At 46.2% G+C, this 23,862-nt stretch overlaps 1 protein-coding gene across 1 annotated transcript; it reads right to left on the reverse strand.

The window, feature by feature from the left end:
* Positions 1–3: 3 nt before the first annotated feature.
* Positions 4–20,600, reverse strand: LOC106578931 (protein kinase C epsilon type-like). The gene is made up of 12 exons (XM_045702394.1): positions 19,506–20,600; positions 18,744–18,890; positions 15,112–15,175; positions 5,614–5,779; positions 5,377–5,411; positions 5,093–5,181; positions 2,041–2,170; positions 1,629–1,771; positions 1,146–1,221; positions 899–1,062; positions 638–811; positions 4–488 (listed from the first exon to the last, which is right to left on the reverse strand). The coding sequence occupies exons 1-12, from the start codon at positions 19,704–19,706 to the stop codon at positions 330–332; spliced, it is 1,548 nt and encodes a 515-aa protein (XP_045558350.1). The 5' UTR covers positions 19,707–20,600; the 3' UTR covers positions 4–329.
* Between the last annotated feature and the right edge of the window lie 3,262 nt (positions 20,601–23,862).

Genomic DNA, 23,862 nt, shown 5'->3' on the forward strand with positions numbered 1-23,862 from the left:
GAGAGAGAGAGAGAGAGAGAGAGAGAGAGAGAGAGAGAGAGAGAGAGAATCATGGTTACCTGTAACACTGGCTCAACAAAAGCAGCAAGCACTATATAATTCTGATGTGGTGCTGGAACATGTGGACTGTGGTTAGAGGGCAGAGGTTACCTGTATATGACCCCGTTGTGATGCAGGAACATGTGGACTGTGGTTAGAGGGCAGAGGTTACCTGTATATGACCCCGTTGTGATGCAGGAACATGTGGACTGTGGTTAGAGGGCAGAGGTTACCTGTATATGACCCCGTTGTGATGCAGGAACATGTGGACTGTGGTTAGAGGGCAGAGGTTACCTGTATATGACCCCGTTGTGATGCAGGAACATGAGTGCGGAGGTGACTTCAGCAGCATAGAAGCAAGAGTGAGTCTCGTCAAACTTCCTGGAGTGTTGGATCTGAAACATCAGGTCTCCTCCGTTCACGTACTCCATCACGAAGAACAGACGGTCCTGGAGAGGAAAGGAGACGGTTAGTGTGTGTGTGTGTGTGTGTGTGTGTGTGTGTGTGTGTGTGTGTGTGTGTGTGTGTGTGTGTGTGTGTGTGTGTGTGTGTGTGTGTGTGTGTGTGTGTGTGTGTGTGTGTGTGTGTGTGTGCGTACCCGGGTCTGGAAGCAGCAGTAGAGCTGACAGAGGTAGGGGTGTGTGCGTGCCAGGGCCAGGATGCGTTTCTCTGTCAGGGTGCAGTCCACATCGTCATCCTGCTGGATCACATCCTTCTTCAACACCTTCACTGCAAACACCTCCTCACTGCCTTTCAGCTCTGCTAACATCACCTGAAGGAGGGAGGGAGGCAGAGAGAGGAAGAGAGAGATACTTTACACCTCCTCACGACCATCTCCTCTTTCCCTCCTTCTCCTCACCTTTCCAAAGCTTCCTTTCCCCAAGACCTTGATGAAGCTGAAGTCTTTGAGAGTCCTCTTTGCTGCTCCGTTGTCCAGCGAGGTAGAGGAGGAACCGGAGGAGGAGGAAGAGCCTCGCATCTCTAACGACATCCCCCATTGTAGCCGCTCCAACTCAGCCAGCTCTGCACACACGCACATGAAGAAAGTCAGACAGCTGTGTGACTTCGAGTGTGTTTGTGACCATGTGTGTGTGTTTGTGTGTTACCGTGCTGTGAGGGGGAGGTGGTGGGAAGCTCGTCTGAGAGTTCTGAAGGAGACTGGGAGTCTATCTCTGGTGGTAACTAGAGAGAGGAAGAAAAGCTCCATCATCACTGTCATCCTCGCCATCTTCTGTGTCTCTGTCTCTCTCTCTGTGTGTGTGTGTGTGTGTGTGTGTGTGTGTGTGTGTGTGTGTGTGTGTGTGTGTGTGTACTTGTTACTTGTTCTTCTATCCTTGTGGGGACCTGAAATCCCCAAATATCCCCACTAGGGACAGTAAAACAAGGAAAATTCCCCCTCATGGGAACATCTCCCACATCCCAATGAGGACAAAGGCTATTTTAAGCATAGGGGTTAGGTTTAGGGTAAGGGTTAGAATTAGGGTTAGGATTTGGCGTTAAGGATAGGTTTTAGGGGAAATAGGAGATTGAATGGCTATAAACGTTAGATCCCCACGAGGACAGAAAAGCTTGCTTGTGTGTGGGTGTACCTTTTTCCTGCGCTGTGCAGTAGTGGAAATCTTTTCAGGAGTGACTCCCATTTCCGCCAGGACTTTGGCGATGCCTTTGGCATCCACACCGCAGTTGGGAGCTACGTTGGCCTCACACCTCTTGTGTACATTCATCTTACACACTAAACACACACGCAATTAAGACCTACATTATCCTCACACCATCTGTTGACAATGAACACTCATCTTATTCACCACCACCACACACACACACACACACACACACACACACACACACACACACACACACACACACACACACACACACACACACACACACACACACAGTGTGTTGAAAGAAGCTACACATACACAAATCAGTGAATCTGTCTTATCTGACCTATGAAAACATAACCACCTTCATTGTCAAAGTGAATACACACACACATACCCTTGCATTGCAGGCCCTGCCTCATCAGTCCCCATAGTAGAGATCCACAATGGTCACAGAAGGTGGGGGCCTTGTAGTTGTGGTTTCTGAACTTATGAGGCATGTTGACACTAAACCTCTGGGCACCAACCTGGAGAGAGGGAGTAGGAGGGAGGGAGGGAGGGAGGGAGGGAGGGAGGGAGGGAGGGAGGGAGGGAGGGAGGGAGGGAGGGAGGGGAGGGAGGGAGGGGGGGAAGTAGGGAAGGAGGGAGAATTGGTGACTGTTTGGAGGTGTGAATCTACATCTACATTGGAGCATCTCTCTTGTAACAGCTAACAGAGCACAGAGAAATATAATAATATAACCCTATAGTTTAGAACAGAGAGAGTTTGGCAGCTGCCCGCAGCCCCGTTCTGTAAGCTCGCAATGAGTTACTCAGCCAAGGAGCAGGAGGGGAGGACCTAGCCGGCCGGGAGGAAAGGGGACAGTGCGAGTCATAGGATGAGGAAAAGGAGGAGAGTAGTGTCGAAGAGGCAGCATCAGGAGTCAGAAGGGTGATAGGATAGGGGAGGAGAGGCAGAATCAGGAGAGAGAAGGGTGATAGGATAGGGGAGGAGAGGTAGAATCAGGAGGGAGAAGGGTGATAGGATAGGGGAGGAGAGGTAGAATCAGGAGTCAGGAGGGAGAAGGGTGATAGGATAGGGGAGGAGAGGTAGAATCAGGAGGGAGAAGGGTGATAGGATAGCGGAGGAGAGGTAGAATCAGGAGTCAGGAGGGAGAAGGGTGATAGGATAGGGGAGGAGAGGTAGAATCAGGAGGGAGAAGGGTGATAGGATAGGGGAGGAGAGGTAGAATCAGGAGGGAGAAGGGTGATAGGATAGCGGAGGAGAGGTAGAATCAGGAGTCAGGAGGGAGAAGGGTGATAGGATAGGGGAGGAGAGGTAGAATCAGGAGGGAGAAGGGTGATAGGATAGCGGAGGAGAGGTAGAATCAGGAGTCAGGAGGGAGAAGGGTGATAGGATAGGGGAGGAGAGGTAGAATCAGGAGGGAGAAGGGTGATAGGATAGCGGAGGAGAGGTAGAATCAGGAGGGAGAAGGGTGATAGGATAGGGGAGGAGAGGAGAGGAGAGGCAGAATCAGGAGGGAGAAGGGTTATAGGATAGCGGAGGAGAGGCAGCATCAGGAGGGAGAAGGGTGATAGGATAGCGGAGGAGAGGTAGACATCAGGAGGGAGAAGGGTGATAGGATAGCGGAGGAGAGGTAGAATCAGGAGGGAGAAGGGTGATAGGATAGCGGAGGAGAGGTAGAATCAGGAGGGAGAAGGGTGATAGGATAGGGGAGGAGAGGTAGAATCAGGAGGGAGAAGGGTGATAGGATAGCGGAGGAGAGGTAGAATCAGGAGGGAGAAGGGTGATAGGATAGCGGAGGAGAGGTAGAATCAGGAGTCAGGAGGGAGAAGGGTGATAGGATAGGGGAGGAGAGGTAGAATCAGGAGGGAGAAGGGTGATAGGATAGGGGAGGAGAGGTAGCATCAGGAGGGAGAAGGGTGATAGGATAGGGGAGGAGAGGCAGAATCAGGAGGGAGAAGGGTGATAGGATAGGGGAGGAGAGGCAGAATCAGAAGTCAGGAGTCAGAAGGGTGATAGGATAGGGGAGGAGAGGTAGAATCAGGAGGGAGAAGGGTGATAGGATAGCGGAGGAGAGGTAGAATCAGGAGTCAGGAGGGAGAAGGGTGATAGGATAGGGGAGGAGAGGTAGAATCAGGAGGGAGAAGGGTGATAGGATAGCGGAGGAGAGGTAGAATCAGGAGTCAGAAGGGTGATAGGATAGCGGAGGAGAGGTAGAATCAGGAGTCAGGAGGGAGAAGGGTGATAGGATAGGGGAGGAGAGGTAGAATCAGGAGGGAGAAGGGTGATAGGATAGGGGAGGAGAGGTAGAATCAGGAGGGAGAAGGGTGATAGGATAGGGGAGGAGAGGTAGAATCAGGAGGGAGAAGGATGATAGGATAGGGGAGGAGAGGTAGAATCAGGAGTCAGGAGGGAGAAGGGTGATAGGATAGGGGAGGAGAGGTAGAATCAGGAGGGAGAAGGGTGATAGGATAGGGGAGGAGAGGTAGAATCAGGAGTCAGGAGGGAGAAGGGTGATAGGATAGGGGAGGAGAGGTAGAATCAGGAGTCAGGAGGGAGAAGGGTGATAGGATAGCGGAGGAGAGGTAGAATCAGGAGTCAGGAGGGAGAAGGGTGATAGGATAGGGGAGGAGAGGTAGAATCAGGAGTCAGGAGGGAGAAGGGTGATAGGATAGCGGAGGAGAGGTAGAATCAGGAGGGAGAAGGGTGATAGGATAGCGGAGGAGAGGTAGAATCAGGAGGGAGAAGGGTGATAGGATAGGGGAGGAGAGGTAGAATCAGGAGGGAGAAGGGTGATAGGATAGGGGAGGAGAGGTAGAATCAGGAGGGAGAAGGGTGATAGGATAGGGGAGGAGAGGTAGAATCAGGAGTCAGGAGGGAGAAGGGTGATAGGATAGGGGAGGAGAGGTAGAATCAGGAGGGAGAAGGGTGATAGGATAGCGGAGGAGAGGTAGAATCAGGAGTCAGGAGGGAGAAGGGTGATAGGATAGGAGAGGAGAGGTAGAATCAGGAGTCAGGAGGGAGAAGGGTGATAGGATAGGGGAGGAGAGGTAGAATCAGGAGGGAGAAGGGTGATAGGATAGCGGAGGAGAGGTAGAATCAGGAGTCAGGAGGGAGAAGGGTGATAGGATAGGGGAGGAGAGGTAGAATCAGGAGTCAGGAGGGAGAAGGGTGATAGGATAGGGGAGGAGAGGTAGAATCAGGAGGGAGAAGGGTGATAGGATAGGGGAGGAGAGGTAGAATCAGGAGGGAGAAGAGTGATAGGATAGGGGAGGAGAGGTAGAATCAGGAGTCAGGAGGGAGAAGGGTGATAGGATAGGGGAGGAGAGAGTAGTGGGGGCGAGAGAGCGAAGATTACGACGGCTCATGACCATCTGGGTTCCAAACCAAAACACATTGCGGTAACTCATTGGTCAACATGGCCACCACAAACAGTCCGCAATACCTCCTCTGGTGTATCCTCCTGCTTCTTCATCCCGGCACACTTGGTGATGATGTGCTCATGGCAGCGCTTGTGGACCACGCATGTGCACACTGCAATAAACACACACACAATTACACACTTTCACACTGAACAACACACGATAATAATACAACAGACAGACAATGTGCATCTCAATAACGTCTCAATTCATTGTAGAATGTTCAGGTATCACTCTAGATTCTAGAGTCTAGAACTATCATAATCATTCAAGAACCCAGACAGAAAGAGAGACAACTTGTTCTCACTCTGGCATTGATAACCCTGCTTTCCCAGCACTCCCCTATCAAATCAAAAGAGAGAGAAAGAGATAGAGAGGAAAAGAGGAAGAGAGAAAGTCAGCGTTTTGTATAGAAAACAGGGATATGCTACGATAATTATAGGAGTGGATTTCTGAGCTACTTTATCTGGGTCTCGCCAGCAGAGGGAGCCCTACGATGAGACAGTTGATAGAGAGTTGAGGCTGATGTGTGTGTGTTTCTCACCAGATGAAGTCTCGGCAGTGTGAGCAGTAGGTAGGTTGCCGTAGATACGTGGCCATGAACTTGTGTCCGTTAACCTGGTGGACACGCCTCCGGACGGCCCCCTGCCGCCGCCGAGGACCAATCCGCTCTCGGAACACACGCTCCTCATTCTCATTGGCAGCTGAGGCTAACAGACAGACAGAGAGCATTAAAGAGGGGTCGGTGGGAGGGTGTTGGGGGTACAGGCTAGAGTCTGACGGGATTGGGCACAAGAGATCATGAGACCATTCCTAAAAGTACTGTATCTTTCTCACTCCTCATCGTTCTCCCTCCTCCTCTACCTCACTTTGTCTTTCTGTATGGGCACTAAACCAAAGAACAGAATTTCAAGATATAAAAATATATTTATTTATCCTCCAACCCATCGTTTTACTTCTCTCCCTCCATCTCTCCCTGGGACAGAATTAGCCTGACGAGACAAGAGAACCACCTCCAATCCCCTCCTACTCTCTCACTGTCTCTGTCTAGGTTGTGATGCAGAGGTGGTTACAGTGAGTGAGTGTGTGTGTGTGTGTGTGTGTGTGTGTGTGTGTGTGTGTGTGTGTGTGTGTGTGTGTGTGTGTGTGTGTGTGTGTGTGTGTGTGTGTGTGTGTGTGTGTGTGTGTGTGTGTGTGTGTTTGAGAGAAAAAGCGAGAAAGTGCACCATCTAAATAGGACATTACTGAGATCAGTGTGTTTTAAATAACACATAACACATCATCCATCTGTCACACACACATTGGGGTGTCCGGAATGAAAAGAGCTTCGAATGGGCGGGAGCTGCCCTCCCGTAGGGGTGGGAGGGCCAAGATACCAGAGTTGGCAGAACGGAGTACTTGGGTTGGGGTGTAGGGTTTGAGCATAGCTTGAAGGTAGGTAGGGGAATTTCCTCTTGCTGCTCTGTAGGCAAGTACCATGGTCTTATAGTGGATGCAAACTTTGACTGTAAGCCAGTGGAGTGTGCTGAGGAGCGGGGTGACATGGGAGAACGTGGGAAGGTTGAACACCAGGCAGGCTGCAGTATTCTGGATAAGTTGCAGGAGTTTGATGGCACAAGCAGGGAGCCCAGCCAACAGCAGGGTGGCAGTAGTCCAGACGGGAGATGACAAGTGCCTAGATTAGGACCTGCACTGCTTCCTGTGTGAGGTAGGGTCATACTCTACGGATGTTGTAAAGCATGAACCTTCAGGAGCGTGTCAATGCTTTGATGTTTGCAGAGAACGACAGGGTGACGCCAAGGTTCTTTGCACTCTGGGAGGGGGACACCATGGAGATGTCAACCGGGATGGAAAGGTGTTGGAGGGGTCAGGCCTTCCCTGGGAGGAAGAGCAGCTCTGTCTTATCGAGGTTGAGCTTAAGGTGGTGGACCGACACCCAAGCTGAGATATCGTCCAGGCATGCAGAGATGCGTGTCAACACCTGAATGTCAGAAGGGGTGGAAGGAGAAAGTAGTTGAGTGTAATCCGCATAGCAATGATAGGTGAGATCATGTGAGGATATGACAGAGCCAAGTGACTTGATGTATAGAGAGAAGAGGAGAGGGCCTAGAACCGAGCCCTGTGGGACACCAGTAGTGAGAGTACATGGTGCAGACACAGATTCTCTCCACATCACCTGGTAGGAGCGGCCTGCCAGGTAGGATGCAATCCAAGAGTGGGCAGAGCTTGAGATGCCCAGCCCTGAGAGGGTGGAGAGGAGGATCTGATGGTTCACAGTGTCGAATGCAGCGGATAGATCTAGGAGGATGAGAACAGAGGAGAGAGAATCAGCATTGGCAGCACAGGGAGCCTTTGTGACACAGAGGAAAGCAGCCTCAGTTGAGTGACCCGTCTTGAAGCCTGACTGATTAGGGTCAAGAAGATCGTTTTGAGGGAGATAGCGAGAGAGTTGATCAGAGACATCACGCTCAAGTGTTTTGGAAAGAAAAGAAAGAAGGGGTACAGGTCTGTCATTTTTGACATCAGGGGGGTCGAGTGCTGGTTTCTTAAGGAGGGGAGCGACTCTGGCCATTTTGAAGTCAGAAGGGACACAGCTATTGGCCAGAGATGAGTTGATGAGGGAAGTGAAGAATGGGAGGTCTCCAGAGATGGTCTGGATGAGGAAGGGATGGGGTCGAGCGGGCAGGTTGTCGGGCAGCCTAGTGGTTAAGAACGTTGGGCCAGTAACCGGAAGGTCTCAAGGCACTTAACCATATTTGCTCTGGATAAGAGTGTCTGCTAAATGACCAAAAAATTATAATAATACACATTTCTTAAATGTAGTTGCAGAAAGGGAAGAAAGAGGTCAAGGTGTAGGGTAGTTCTGTGTGAGTGGGACCAGTGGACTCAATAGGCTGAGTGAATGAGAAAAGTCATTCGCAGAGAGGGAGGAGGGGGGGGTGGAGGATTAAGAAGGGAGGAGAAGGTGGAAAAGAGTTTCCTAGGGTTAGAGACAGAAGCTTTAACTTTAGAGTGATAGAAAGTGGTTTTACCAGCAGATACAGAGGAAGAGAAGGTAAAGAGGGAGTGAAAGGATGATAGGTCCTCTGGATGTTTAGTTTTGCAGCCATTGGACTCTGAAACAGGGCAATCTGAGCATTTGATGTTTGATGGACCGAATGTCTGGCGAATATCGAAACTCAAGCCAACTTTACCATGGTTTTTCAACCAGCTTTTCACTCCGGACGTTTTTATCTGCTCTACCATGCACCTGCCGGGTATGGTTGAACGCCTCCTCTCGAAAAAAGCTTCTTCCAAGGGGTGTGATACCTATTCCCATTGCCTGCTGCACTGCTGCTTGGATCCCACCTGGTGATCTGATCCCTGACTGCCCTGGCTTGACTCCCCGTCTGGTACAGGTACCCCTGCCAGACTCCCCCCTCTTTCCAGAACTGTCGATTGCTTCCGGCACACACGCAGATTTTGAACTTATCTGAATTTTATGTAGGCTAATTCACTTGTGAAGCTTATTATGTGAGCTTACCCAGAAACGCTTTAATTAACTAGTATAAGCCTACTATTTATTTATTTATTTTATCTCAGACTTTTATAGCCTACTGGACTCAGAGACCTACTCTCTCAAGTTTTCTTGTTGGGACGAGTGACTCTTTGAACTTACAACGGCTAGCCTCAAGTGTTTTTTTTTTCTTGTGCTTTATGCCATTTACCACATGACCCCTGCGTGCTTTGTTGACAATGAACTTGCTTCTTTACCCGACCATGGGACAGAAAATGTTTGTTCCCACTCTCACAACTCTGACTCTCTATTGGTTACACACTCTTGGCCTCTCATCCTAACCCCCTAGTTGCCAGCTATGTATTCATGTTACCTGATGAAATTGCTGTACAATATGATCTAGTTACCATCTGATGCACATTCAAATGTCATAAATCTACACTACAGAGCTTTCCCTCTCCTCGGCTGTGCCCTGATTGTATGATTGTATGTGCATGTACACCCTGGCCCAACTACTGTTGCTAGCCTCAATCCTGACTTGTGCTATGATTTCTGCTTCACTGATTTCTGCTCTTGTAAAAGCCTGGATTTTCTGTACGTTAACACTAGAAGCTTATTACCTAAAATTTATCAATTGAAAGTGTGGGTTCACAGCTCCAATCCAGATGTGTTGGTCATTACTGAGATGTGGTTAAGAAAGAGTGTTTTGAACACGGATGTTAACCTTTCTGGTTATAACCTTTTTCGGCAAGACAGATCTTCCAAAGGTGGTGGAGTGGCAATCTTTGCCAAGGAACAACTTCAGTGCTCTGTTGTCTCTACCAAGTCCACCAAACAATTAGATTTGCTAGTTTTAAGCATTAAGCTTCAAATAGGTCTTTGTTGACTGTTGCTGGGTGTTATCGTCCACCATCAGCACCAGCCTGTACCCTACACTAAGTCTGAATTTGTCCTGCTTGGTGACCTAAACTGGGACATGCTTAAACCACCTGACCAAGTCCTAAAACAATAGGACTCTCTAAATCTATCTCAGATTATTACCAGTCCCACAAGATATGACGCCAAACATCCAGAAAAGGCTACTCTCCTCGATGTTATCCTCACAAATAATCCTGATAGATATCAGTCTGGTGTTTCTGTAATGAACTTTGTGTTCACTGTTTTACAGCCTATGTTCGTAATGGCTGCTCAGTGAAACGACCTGTCCTGATTTGTCATAGACGCTTGCTAATAATCTTTAATGAGAAAGCTTTCCTTCGTGACCTGGCCTCTGTAAATTGGTATAGAATCAGCTTGATCCCCTCTGTCGAAGACCTTCAATATTTTCAGTTGTATTGTCAACAAACACACCCCCATAAAGAAAACGATCATTTAAAACAGGTTCAGCCCCTGGTTTGACCGTGATCTGGCAGAGTTACTCCACCTCAAGAATTCCATTTGGCAAAAGGCTTGGCACACGCATACTCAAGCTGACTGGCTGTCGTTCAGGCAAATGTGAAAAGTGCACTCAGGCTAAAGTTAGTTACTTTAAGGAGCAATTCTCGCTCTATGGGTCTGACACCAAGAAGCTCTGGAAAATGGTGAAAGACCTGGAGAATAAACCCTCCTCCTCAAAGCTGCCCTTCTCCCTTAATGTTGATGATGTGGTTATTACTGACAAGAAGCACATGGCTGAGCTCTTTAATCACCACTTCATTGAGTCAGGATTCCTATTTGTCTCAGCCATGCCTCCTTGCCTGTCCGACATTTCCTCATCTCCCAGCCCTTCTAATGCGACTAGCCCCGATGTTCCTCCCTCATTTTCCCCTGCCCTGCTACAAAGTTTCTCCCTGCAGTCAGTCACTGAGTCTGAGGTGCTAAAGGAGCTCCTTGGTTTAGATCCTTTCCTCTTTAAAGTTGCTGCCCCTATCATCGCCAAGGCTCTCTCTCACTTTCTTAACCTGTTTCTCCTCTCTGGGGAGGTTCCCATTGCTTGGAAGGCAGCCACGGTGTGTCCTTTATTTAAAGGGGGAGATCAAGCTGATCATAACTGTTATAGGCCTATTTCTATTTTGCGCTCTTTGTCAAAAGTGTTGGAAAAAGCTCTCATCCATTTATATGCAGATGATACAGTCTTATACTCAGCTGGGCTCTCCCTGGATTTTGTGTTAAACGCTCTACAACAAAGCTTTCTTAGTGTCCAACAAGCTTACTCTGCCGTTAACCTTGTTCTGAACACCTCCAAAACAAAGGTCATGTGGTTTGGTAAGAATTCCCCTCTCCCCACTGGTGTGATTACTACCTCTGAGGGTTTAGAGCTTGAGGTAGTCACCTCATACAAGTACTTAGGAGGATTGTTAGACAGAACACTGTCCTTCTCTCAGCACATCTAGACTTGGTTTCCTCTATCATAATCGCTCCTCTTTCACCCCACCTGCCAAACGAACCCTGATTCAGATGACCTTCCTAGATTACAGAGACGTAATTTGTAGATCGGCAGGTAAGGGTGCTCTCGAGCGGCTAGATGTTCTTTACCATTCGGCTTTCAGATTTGTCATCAATGCTCCTTATAGGACACGTCACTGCACTCTATACTCCTCTGTAAACTGGTCATCTCTGTATACCTGTTGCAAGACCCACTGGTTGATGCTTATTTATAAAATCCTCATATGCCTCACTCCCCCCATCTGAGATACCTACTTTAGCCCTCATCCAACTCCCGTTCTGCCAGTCACATTCTGTTAAAGGTCCCCAAAGCACACACATCACTGGGTCGCTCCTCTTTTCAGTTCACTGCAGCTAGCGACTGGAACGAGCTGCAACAAACACTCAAACTGGACAGTTTTATCTCAATCTCTCCATTCAAAGACTCAATAATGGACACTCTTACTGACACTTGTGGCTGCTTCGCATGATGTATTGTTGTCTCTACCTTCTTGCCCTTTGTGCTGTTGTCTGTGCCCAATAATGTTTGTACCATGTTTTGTGCTGCTACCATGTTGTGCGGCTGCCATGTTGTGTTGCTACCATGCTGTGTTGTCATGTGTTGCTGGCATGCTACGTTGTTGTCTTAGGTCTCTCTTTATGTACTGTTGTCTTGTCATGATGTGATGTGTGTTTCATCCTACATTTTTAATCCCCAGCCCCCGTCCCCGCAGGAGGCCGTTTGGTAGGCCGTCATTGTAAATAAGGACTTGTTTTTAACTGACTTGCCTAGTCAAATAAAAAAATAATGTTTTCCTCCATTTTCACTCAGCTGCCCACAGCCCCGTTCTGTAAGCTCGCAATGAGTTACTCAGCCAAGGAGCAGGAGGGGAGGACCGAGTTGACCGGGAGGAAAGGGGACAGTGCGAGTCATAGGATGAGGAAAGGGAGGAGAGTACGGTCGAAGAGGCAAAATCAGGAGACAGAAGGATCTAACAGAAGGGACAGCTGATAGGAGAGAAGAGGAGAGAAGAGGAGAGAGTAGTGGAAGAGAGAAGATTGCGACAGTGCATTACCATCTGGATAGGGGCTGAGTGGGTCGGGTTGGAGGAGAGGGAGACAGAAAAGGAAACGAAGTAGTGACCTGGAGGGGTGTTAAAGATGAGGTCAAGCGTATTGCCTGCCTTGTGAGTGGAAGGGGACTGGAAGAGGGTGAGGTCAAAAGAGGCAGAGGGGAAAGAAAGAGTTGGAAAGAAATGAATTGGAGGCAGACGCCGGGAAGTTGAAGTCGCCCAGTATGAGCTTATCAAGGGGTCAATCTCATTGAGGAACTCTAAGGGCACCTGGTGGACGATAAATGACAACAATGTTAAACTTGAGTGGGCAAGTGACAGCATGGAATTCAAATGAGATGGACAGGTGAGAGAGGGAGAAAAGAGAACATCTCCACTTAGGAGAAATGAGTAGCCCTGTGCCACCACCTCAATGACCAGATGCTCTTGGACTATGAGAGAACAAGTAGTCTGGTTAAGAGCGAGCAGCTGGAACAGAAGTGCTCTCTGGGGTGATCCATGTCTCTGTCAGGGCCAAAAAGTCAAGGGACTGAAGGGCAGAAAAAGCTGAAACGAACACAGCGTACTTGACCGCAGATCTGCAGTTCCAAACACTGCCGGAGACCCAGAATTCCACATGGGTTGCGCGCGCAGGGTACACTATATTAGAAGGGTTGCAGCCAAGGTGCAGGGAGCGTCTGTAAAGCAGGGAGAGGAGCGAACAGATACAGAAAACACACATCGTTCACAAAGCTACAAAAGAGCAAAATGAGAGGAGAAAATAACTAGGTAAGATACTAAAGTGAGAGAGTGGTGTGGAGTCTTCCTCTGTTTCCTTCATCCAATAACTTGGCAGAACTGTCTTATTTTCATTCATGAGACTGCCACTAAGAAAACAGGGCAGACTGAAGTACTGACACTAATTGCTGATTGCCTAGCAGAGGTGAATAGCCCACCACCTGGTACTAATTGCTGATTGCCTAGGAGATGAGAAACCACTCCCCCCCTCCAACACAGCCACTGATTACCAAAACAACAACCGTCACAAATTGCCCTGCCCTTTAATCCTGGTTGATGTGTCAACAATCAGCTGCACGTTATGAGCAGTCAGCAGTTCACACACCAAGTAGACTACTGGGAAGACAGGAAGCAGTTCACACACCAAGTAGACTACTGGGAAGACAGGAAGCAGTTCACACACCAAGTAGACTACTGGGAGGACAGGAAGCAGTTCACACACCAAGTAGACTACTGGGAAGACAGGAAGCAGTTCACACACCAAGTAGACTACTGGGAAGACAGGAAGCAGTTCACACACCAAGTAGACTACTGGGAGGACAGGAAGCAGTTCACACACCAAGTAGACTACTGGGAAGACAGGAAGCAGTTCACACACCAAGTAGACTACTGGGAGGACAGGAAGCAGTTCGAACACCAAGTAGACTACTGGGAAGACAGGAAGCAGTTCACACACCAAGTAGACTACTGGGAGGACAGGAAGCAGTTCACACACCAAGTAGACTACTGGGAGGACAGGAAGCAGTTCACACACCAAGTAGACTACTGGGAGGACAGGAAGCAGTTCGAACACCAAGTAGACTACTGGGAGGACAGGAAGCAGTTCACACACCAAGTAGACTACTGGGAAGACAGGAAGCAGTTCACACACCAAGTAGACTACTGGGAGGACAGGAAGCAGTTCACACACCAAGTAGACTACTGGGAAGACAGGAAGCAGTTCACACACCAAGTAGACTACTGGGAGGACAGGAAGCAGTTCACACACCAAGTAGACTACTGGGAAGACAGGAAGCAGTTCACACACCAAGTAGACTACTGGGAGGACAGGAAGCAGTTAACCTTTTACTGCAGTGGGCTAAATCAGGGCCACACAGAGTGATTATTGGTGGTCTTAAACAAATCTACTTTGAAACAAAAGTATACACCTCACACACACATGGTTATGGACTTAAAGAAAGAAGACACCTGGACCATGTCAGATATAGAGTTTAAATGTATTACATTTGGAGTTGAATCCCAATATTACACTTTATATACATCACAGAAGACAAATAAAATAACATTTGACATAGAAACACAAGATTTTTGGCTTTTTAAAACAAAGAATGTATATGAATTATGAAAAATTGTGAAAAAGATGAATAACATTGCAACCATGAGGCCACTAGAGGGTGATTTGATCATTTGACTGCAGGAAATGGATTCAGTAGATGGCCCTAGCTAGAAAAAAAACAGATGAAAACAAAACGTACTGTCCCTTCTGGAGATATCAGAAGTCCTGTAGCTATAGATTGAATTGGTGTGAAGTAATTGGTGTGAAGTAATTGGTGTGAAGTAATTGGTAGCTTGGTAAACTATATTTTCAGAGTAGATCCAAAACACTGGAAAGAGAGTAGATAAAAGCTCAACAACTACGGTAAATACGGTAAGTACGGTAATGGGAGTGAAGAGGAGAGAATTGTGGAATAGAGGCAGGAGAATTATAGGAGGATGCACAGCAGTAACAAAAGGTGTGAGGAAGAGAGATGATGCCGGGAGGGAGGGAGGGAGGGAGGGAGGGAGGGAGGGAGGGAGGGAGGGAGGGAGGGAGGGAGGGAGGGAGGGAGGGAGGGAGGGAGGGAGGGAGGGAGGGAGGGGGAAGGCCCCTGAGCAGCACGGAACAGATTGCAGCGAGAAGAACCCTGCTAAAAATACCTCCTCTTTCTCTCCTTCTCACCCTCCCTCTCTCCTTGTTCTCTACCCTCTCTCTCTCTCTCTCTCTCTGGTAACCCTTCTGACTACCCAGTACTTGCCTTATATCCAAATATAGTGCAAGTTAATAATAAGTATATATTATCCTAAATTAGCCAGCTGGATTTTAAGGAAGTTCAGGTGTAAGAGGGGGTCTGGTAAGCAGTCTGGCTGCACAAATTAACCCACAACAGTTAAGCATTAGATTGCAATATCATATAGACCGTGTCACTTACATGTGGAGAGAGAGAGAGAGAGAGAGAGAGAGAGAGAGAGAGAGAGAGAGAGAGAGAGAGAGAGAGATAGAGAGATAAGGGGTTTGTGGGTAGAGTAGTTTTACCTTCAGCAGAAGTTCCTGACAAATCGATAATTACATAGACCTTCCCCTCTGGTTCTAAATCAACCTGGAGAGAGAAAGAGACTGTTTTGATGTGCAACACACTGTATGCACACACACATTACACACACACACACACACACAAACATCAATGACATCAGAGAATAATAGTATCGTAGATATGTTATGACAGATATGTATTCCCAACCCCCAGACATTCAAACACATATTATTGAGAGGAGCATGTATAGCGCCTGGAGCCAGGTAGGTGTTGTCAGTTAATTCTCACATGTTTTATTACCAACATCAGGATTTAAACCTGCTTCTGTAACCTAGGCTACCTGCCACCCTTCATAGGGTCAATGACAGTATACAAGTATTTTACATTTTCCAAATGGAGAGAGGGGGGAGGAGAGAGAGAGAGAGAGGGAGAGAGAGAAAGAAAGAGATAGTGATAGAGAAAGAGAGAGAGAGAGAGAGAGAGAGAGAGAGAGATAGTGATAGATAGATAGATAGATAGAGAGAGAGACAGAGAGAGAGAGATAGTGATAGAGAGAGAGAGAGAGATAGTGATAAAGAGAGAGAGATAGTGATAGATGGAGAAAGAGATAGTGATAGAGAGAGAGAGAGAGAGAGAGAGAGAGAGAGAGAGAGAGAGATAGTGGTAGAGAGAGAGATAGTGATAGATGGAGAAAGAGATAGTGATAGAGAGAGAGAAATAGTGATAGATTGAGAAAGAGATAGTGATCGAGAGAGAGAGAGATAGTGATAGAGAGAGAGAGAAAGAGAGAGAGAGAGAGAGAGAGAGAGATAGTGATAGAGAGAGAGAGAGAGAGAGAGAGAGAGAGAGAGAGAGAGAGAGAGAGAGAGAGATAGTGGTAGAGAGAGATAGTGATAGATGGAGAAAGAGATAGTGATAGAGAGAGAGAGAGAGAGAGAGAGAGATAGTGGTAGAGAGAGAGATAGTGATAGATGGAGAAAGAGATAGTGATAGAGAGAGAGAAATAGTGATAGATTGAGAAAGAGATAGTGATCGAGAGAGAGAGAGATAGTGATAGAGAGAGAAAGAGAGAGAGAGAGAAAGATAGTGATAGAGAGAGAGAAAGAGATAGAGAGAAAGAGATAGTGATAGAGAGAGAGAGAGAGAGAGAGAGAGAGAGAGAGAGAGAGAGATAGTGATAGAGAGATAGTGATAAAGAGAGAGAGAGATAGTGAGAGAGAGTGAGAGAGAGATAGTGATAGAGAGAGATAGTGATAGAGAGAGATAGTGATAGAGAGAGAGATAGTGATAGAGAGAGATAGTGATAGAGAGAAAGAGATAGTGATCGAGAGAGAGAGAGAGATAGTGATAGAGAGAGAGAGAAAGAGAGAGAGAGAGAGATAGTGATAGAGAGAGAGATAGAGAGAGATAGTGATAGAGAGAGAGATATAGAGAGAGATAGTGATAAAGAGAGAGAGAGATAGTGATAGAGAGAGAGAGAGAAAGAGAGAGAGAGAGAGATAGTGATAGAGAGAGAGAGATAGTGATAGAGAGAGATAGTGATAGAGAGAGAGATAGTGATAGAGAGAGATAGTGATAGAGAGAGAGAGATAGTGATAGAGAGAGAGATAGTGATAGATTGAGAAAGAGATAGTGATAGAGAGAGAGATAGTGATAGAGAGAGATAGTGATAGAGAGAGAGAGCTGTAGCGTGGGATGGGGTTAAATCAATGGCTAATCTCTGGACGGCCATAGATCCTCTTACACAACGCTCTGCCTGTCACCATACACACACACACAGAGACACACAGACAGAGACAGACACAAACACACGCACACACACATACACAGAGCAATACATATATATGTAGGCACACACAACCAGATGGCTAAATTAGAATCACACATTATGAGATGTTGCCTCGCTGAGATTTACGTTAAGTACTGTACTGTTGCCATGGGCATGACAAAACTAGTTCACCTCATTAATCTGGTTAGCCAATAAGGTCATAGGGATAAGACCATACACACACACACACACACACACACACACACACACACACACACACACACACACACACACACACACACACACACACACACACACACACACACACACACACACACACACACACACACACACACACACACACACAGTTCACACACACTAACTGTGACTGTACCCCTTTCTATCATCATCTCTCTTTCCCTCTTCTTCTCCCTCCAGTCCAGCAACTTCTCTCTCTCCCCTTCTCTCGCTCCCTCTCTCTCTCCCCTTCTCTCTCTCCCTTTCTCTCCCTCCCTCTCTCTCTCCCCTTCTCTCCCTCCCTCTCTGTCCCCTTCTCTCCCTCCCTATCTCTCTCTCCCCTTCTCTCCCCCCCTCTCTCTCTCCCTTTCTCTCTCTCCCTTTCTCTCTCTCCCATTCTCTCACTCCCCTTCTCTTCCTCCCTCTCTCTCTCCCGTCCTCTCTCTCCCTTTCTCTCTCCCCTTCTCTCTCTCCCCTTCTCTCTCTCCCTCTCTCTCTCCCTTTCTCTCTCTCCCTTTCTCTCTCTCCCCTTCTCTCTCTCCCCTTCTCTCTCTCCCTTTGTCCACCCCCCTCCCTTTCTCTATCTCAAATTAAATGAAATGCGCTTTATTGAAATGGATAGGTACATTTTGCCAAAGTAAGGGAGTTTTAAATGCTATTAATCAACAAAATCACTTTTTAAATCACATTAAAATCCCTTAACACCACATTAAAATCCCTTAACACCACATTAAAATCCCTTAACACCACATTAAAATCCCTTAACACCACATTAAAATCCCTTAACACCACGTTAAAATCCCTTAACACCACATTAAAATCCCTTAACACCACATTAAAATCCCTTAACACCACGTTAAAATCCCTTAACACCACATTAAAATCCCTTAACACCACATTAAAATCCCTTAACACCACATTAAAATCCCTTAACATCACGTTAAAAGCCCTTAACACCACATTAAAATCCCTTAACACCACATTAAAATCCCTTAACACCACATTAAAATCCCTTAACATCACATTAAAATCCCTTAACACCACATTAAAATCCCTTAACACCACATTAAAATCCCTTAACACCACATTAAAATCCCTTAACACCACGTTAAAATCCCTTAACACCACGTTAAAATCCCTTAACACCACATTAAAATCCCTTAACACCACATTAAAATCCCTTAACACCACATTAAAATCCCTTAACACCACATTAAAATTAAAATCCCTTAACACCACATTAAAAGGAGGGGAGTAGAGGGGAGGAGAAAAGAGCAGATGAGAGGGGAGCGGAGGGGAGCGGAGGGGAGTGGAGGAGAGAAGAGGTTCACGAGCTGTAGCAGTACAGAGAGAGATATGTAGAGTATTGACCAGGCCGGCTAATCGATAAGAACTGTGACAGAGCAGGACTGGAAGCCCTGGGGTGTGTGTTTGTGTGTGTTACATACTCACCGGCAGGTCCACCTCAACCTCTACAAGTCACACACAAAGACGAACAGACACAAATGTTACCAAATTAAATGGAACCCAAGTGTTAGCCCGCTGAACAAAAGCCTAGGCATTAGTTTGGGGAGCTAATGCATGTCTTAATGTCTCAATCATGTCACACACACACACACATCTTCCTACCCAGGCCTGATAGTGTGTGCTGCTGTTCTGCAGAATGTCCTCCAGCTGTATGGTGCAGTTAGCCACAAAGTCGTCATATCCAATTGGTGCATCATGGAACACTGAAATCTCCAATGTCCTCCCCCCCGTCATCTGGGCTGTAAAGTCCTAGAGAAAAATAGAATATAATAGCATTTGTGTCACTCTTTATCCATCTGCAAACCTTCTTCCCATTAGCCCACCTCTGTAACCTTTAGGCTGGCCCTAAACTGAAGAGCATGATTAGTCCACCTCTGTAACCTTTAGGCTGGCCCTAAACTGAAGAGCATGATTAGTCCACCTCTGTAACCTTTAGGCTGGCCCTAAACTGAAGAGCATGATTAGTCCACCTCTGTAACCTTTAGGCTGGCCCTAAACTGAAGAGCATGATTAGTCCACCTCTGTAACCTTTAGGCTGGCCCTAAACTGAAGAGCATGATTAGTCCACCTCTGTAACCTTTAGGCTGGCCCTAATGATTAGTCCACCTCTGTAACCTTTAGGCTGGCCCTAAACTGAAGAGCATGATTAGTCCACCTCTGTAACCTTTAGGCTGGCCCTAAACTGAAGAGCATGATTAGTCCACCTCTGTAACCTTTAGGCTGGCCCTAATGATTAGTCCACTTCTGTAACCTTTAGGCTGGCCCTAAACTGAAGAGCATAGTTCAGGTGTGTTAGTGTTGATCTGGAGCAAAAGTGTGCCACCAAAGCTGCCCAGCCCTGGAGGAGTGGATCTGGTGCCGTACATGGTTCCATGCCGGGGAGTTGGTCCTGTTCTTGGTGCAGGTCTGTCCCAGGTGCGTCTGGTCCAGGTTGAGGGTGAGGTAGGGATCCAGGAGGAATGAGGAAGAGTTCTTCCCCCCCGCATGGCGGAGTGCCCAGGGGGTGGGCTTCAAATCCACCGCCTCACACACACGCACCTTCAGCAACCCACGGAACACTGGCATGGTGGTGTGTGTGTGCAGATGGTCTGTCTGTCTGTCTGTCTGTCTGTCTGTCTGTCTGTCTGTCTGTCTGTCTGTCTGTCTGTCTGTCTGTCTGTCTGTCTGTCTGTCTGTCTGTCTGTCTGTCTGTCTGTCTGTCTGTCTGTCTGTCTGTCTGTCTGTCTGTCTGTTAGTTCTAGCTAGTCACCATATTAGATGGGTGATCCTACATACCAAGAATCCATTCAACCACTCAGACTCTGAAATGTACACATGGTCACAGATACACACACACACACACACACACACACACACACACACACACACACACACACACACACACACACACACACACACACACACACACACACACGGTAATGTTAAAAACACCCCTCTTCGTCCCTTATAGTCTATAGGACACAGTCCGGTACCGAATCTGATCGCGCAAAACCAGATCGGTTACTGACAGAAGACAGTCGGTGCCTTCTGTGTTTGTTTCCAGTCCGTCCTGTGCAGATGGTAGATATAAGGAGGGTTATCATCAGCGGAAAGAATAAGGAAGAGGTCTCGGTGGCGGGAGGAGAGGAGTAAACACCGATGAGGAATCACAGAGAACGGCTCTGGTCCTGATCATCTGATCGTAGACTGTCCCTGGTAGAACAGCTTCTGACCCGGTCTAGGGCGGGGAAGACCTAGACATCAGCAGCTCGCGCTCAGTAGCCTAAACAGCTTCTGAGCGCTGGTTCTCCTTTTTACCCAGGATGTCAGTCTGCTTGTCCGGTGGGTCCCACGGCTAACAGAGCTAACCAGTGGCAGGCTATCGATCCCCTAAATCGCTCTCTCGTTTTCCTCTCTCTCTGTCGCTCTCACCCATTTCACTGTGTGAGCGCAAGCTTCGAAACGCCGCGCCGCTTGCCTCCTGCGCTGGATAGGTATTGTGTGTATGTGTGTGTGTGCGTGCGTGCTAGACAACACACCTAATATGGTCAATCAGACAATCAGACAGTCTCTGCATAACGAAATAATACGGATACACACACACAAGTGTAGAAGAGATGGTTCAGTGAACTACACTGATGAATAGCCTAATGGTTTGGCTTTAGCTCAGCGTGCTAACAGTCTTGTGGCACACTGACTGCGCAGACAACCTAGGTTCAAATCCAGTGGTTTACCAAAGGACACAAGAGGGGTGTGTTGATGAAAGCTTGACTCTGTCCCTGCTTTAACATCATTCATGAATTCTATCTATCTCCATGCTGTCAGTGATCCCTTCTGTCACTCTGATGCACACACACCCACTGTCCGATGAAACCGTGTAACTCCATTCTTGCCCATTTTCATGTTTTATATGTGAGCCTAGGTTTTTGAAAGCAGTTAGCTACCTCCCCTCGAATGTAGCCTACACTGAACAAAAAATAGACTCAAAACACTATGATTGTGAAATGAAACCATGAAAAGTAGTGCACCTGAGCTGAGATCTGCACTATAAAACATTACCTGTCATTTTTACAGTAAATTACTGGCGGCACAGTGGCCAGTATGTTACTGTAAATGTACAGGACCTTTACTGTAACACCAATTTACAGCATATTACTTGAGCAACTGACTTCAGTAGCATGTTCAGTGCATTACTGGAAGCAGAGGTTAGTAAACTGTTGCGTATTTACAGGGCATTACTGGAAGCAGAGGTTAGTAAACTGTTGCGTATTTACAGGGCATTACTGGACGCAGAGGTTAGTAAACTGTTGCGTATTTACAGTGCATTACTGGAAGCAGAGGTTAGTAAACTGTTGCGTATTTACAGTGCATTACTGGAAGCAGAGGTTAGTAAACTGTTGCGTATTTACAGGGCATTACTGGAAGCAGAGGTTAGTAAACTGTTGCGTATTTACAGTGCATTACTGGAAGCAGAGGTTAGTAAACTTTTGCGTATTTACAGTGCATTACTGGAAGCAGAGGTTAGTAAACTGTTGCGTATTTACAGGGCATTACTGGAAGCAGAGGTTAGTAAACTGTTGCGTATTTACAGGGCATTACTGGAAGCAGAGGTTAGTAAACTGTTGCGTATTTACAGTGCATTACTGGAAGCAGAGGTTAGTAAACTGTTGCGTATTTACAGGGCATTACTGGAAGCAGAGGTTAGTAAACTGTTGCGTATTTACAGTGCATTACTGGAAGCAGAGATTAGTAAACTGTTGCGTATTTACAGTGCATTACTGGAAGCAGAGGTTAGTAAACTGTTGCGTATTTACAGTGCATTACTGGAAGCAGAGGTTAGTAAACTGTTGCGTATTTACAGTGCAGGTAGCTAGTGCGACAACAGGCAGTAATTCTGTTACATGTATTTTATATGTATTTCAACACTTTCAAAACCTATTTTGTCATTTGAATTTTGCTGACCTGAAATACAATTCATGCAGACTATTTTGTTTGCGTTTCATTACAATACATGTATTTTGTATTTTCTGATTTAAAAAACATACTTGCTACTTGTCCACTATAACGTTCTCATTAACGGTAATGCCATATTTTTACTTGCTATGACTGGGGTGTATTCATGTTTAACTTAGTTTCATTCACTGACTGTAAGTCGCTCTGGATAAGAGCGTCTGCTAGATGACCAAAATGTAAATGTAAAAATGAAAACTTGGAAAGCACTGCTGGGTATTATTCTAATGACCTCTGCCCCCAAACAAGGCCACATTTTATCAAAATACAAAATAGATTGAGGGCAGAGCTCATTAGAATAATACCCAGCTGCAGTATGCTTTGCAAATGCTCTTTTTTAACATTTAAATTCTGGTCATTTTGCAGACTCCCTTTACAGAGCGACATCCAGTCAGCACATTCATCTAAGGTTGATTAAAAAAAACACATATCACAGTCAAATCAAGTAAAAACTATATTTGACTGTTACTGCTGTAGTTAAGGATACATTGGTCTTAAAAATATACTTCATTTGTAACAAAATACCGTTTGAATGTATCTTTGCCCATCCTGGCTAGTGCTAAGTATACTGAACAAAAATATAAACACAACATGCAACAATGTCAAAGATTTGACTGAGTTACTATTCATATAAGGAAATCAGTCAAGGGGGTGTGGTATATACTTAAGCAATAAGGCCTGCGTTGCGTCGTGCTTAAGAACAGACGTGGTATATTGGCCATATACCTCACCCCCTCGGACCTTATTGCTTAATTATACCTTACTAAAAAAAACTGCATTTGCGCACTTGAACTATTTCTTTTTACATCTTTTTTTTTTCGGTCATCGGTTTCCTCAACATTTTTGAGTAGCCAGAACTTATCCAGTCTTATAGTGTACCGTGCCACCCACAAAAGGTTTTTGGTGTTCCAAAATGTATTCTGTGGGGGTGGTACTGAATTACAGTAAATTACTGGCAGCAAAGTAGGCAGTAAATGACTGTAGATTTAGAGAAAAAGGTTTTTAGATTCCAAAAATACAGTATGGTAATGTATTTTGTGGGGTGGTACTGAATTACAGTAAATTACTGGCAGCACAGTAGCCAGTAAGTTACTGTAGATTTACAGGACAAATGTATAACAATATATCATATGGTACTGTATTCTGTGCGGTACAGCATTCTCACTAATGGGTGCAAGAAATTGCTCTAATTTTACAGCAGTGTAGCAGAATTCCATAGAACACCCATAATGTATTGCTCTTTACAGTATTGTACTGTAATATAGAATTACAGTAGCTAATTGTAAAAAAATAATTAAAAAAAAATAATAATTATATGAACTTAATATGTTGCTCAAAATGTAAGTATCTTTTATGAGGACAACCAAAGACAGAGAAAATAGTATGTTTACATCAAACTATTATATATAATTCAATGTTAAACTGATTATGGCAGTAGGCAGATTATGCATTAGTCCTGTAAACACTTTACTCTGCTTATCCAAATCAAACTAAGGTCAAAATCTAAGTAAGCATACGCTGATTAAAACGCCTGGTTTTCTGAGCAATCTTTTAAATTATTAGTACATGTAAACACCTTTAATCTGCATTCCAGCGGTGTATTTCATCTGCACATCTGATAGCACAAGCTGAACAAGCCTCCCTCTTTAGCGCAAGTGAAGTGTGTCCGGAATAACTGAATGTACAGTATGTGTCTTAGAAGTAGTTTTCACATGCAAACTTTATATGTCCT

This window comes from Salmo salar, chromosome ssa19 (assembly GCF_905237065.1).
Source record: "Salmo salar chromosome ssa19, Ssal_v3.1, whole genome shotgun sequence".
Classification (NCBI taxonomy): Eukaryota; Metazoa; Chordata; class Actinopteri; order Salmoniformes; family Salmonidae; genus Salmo; species Salmo salar.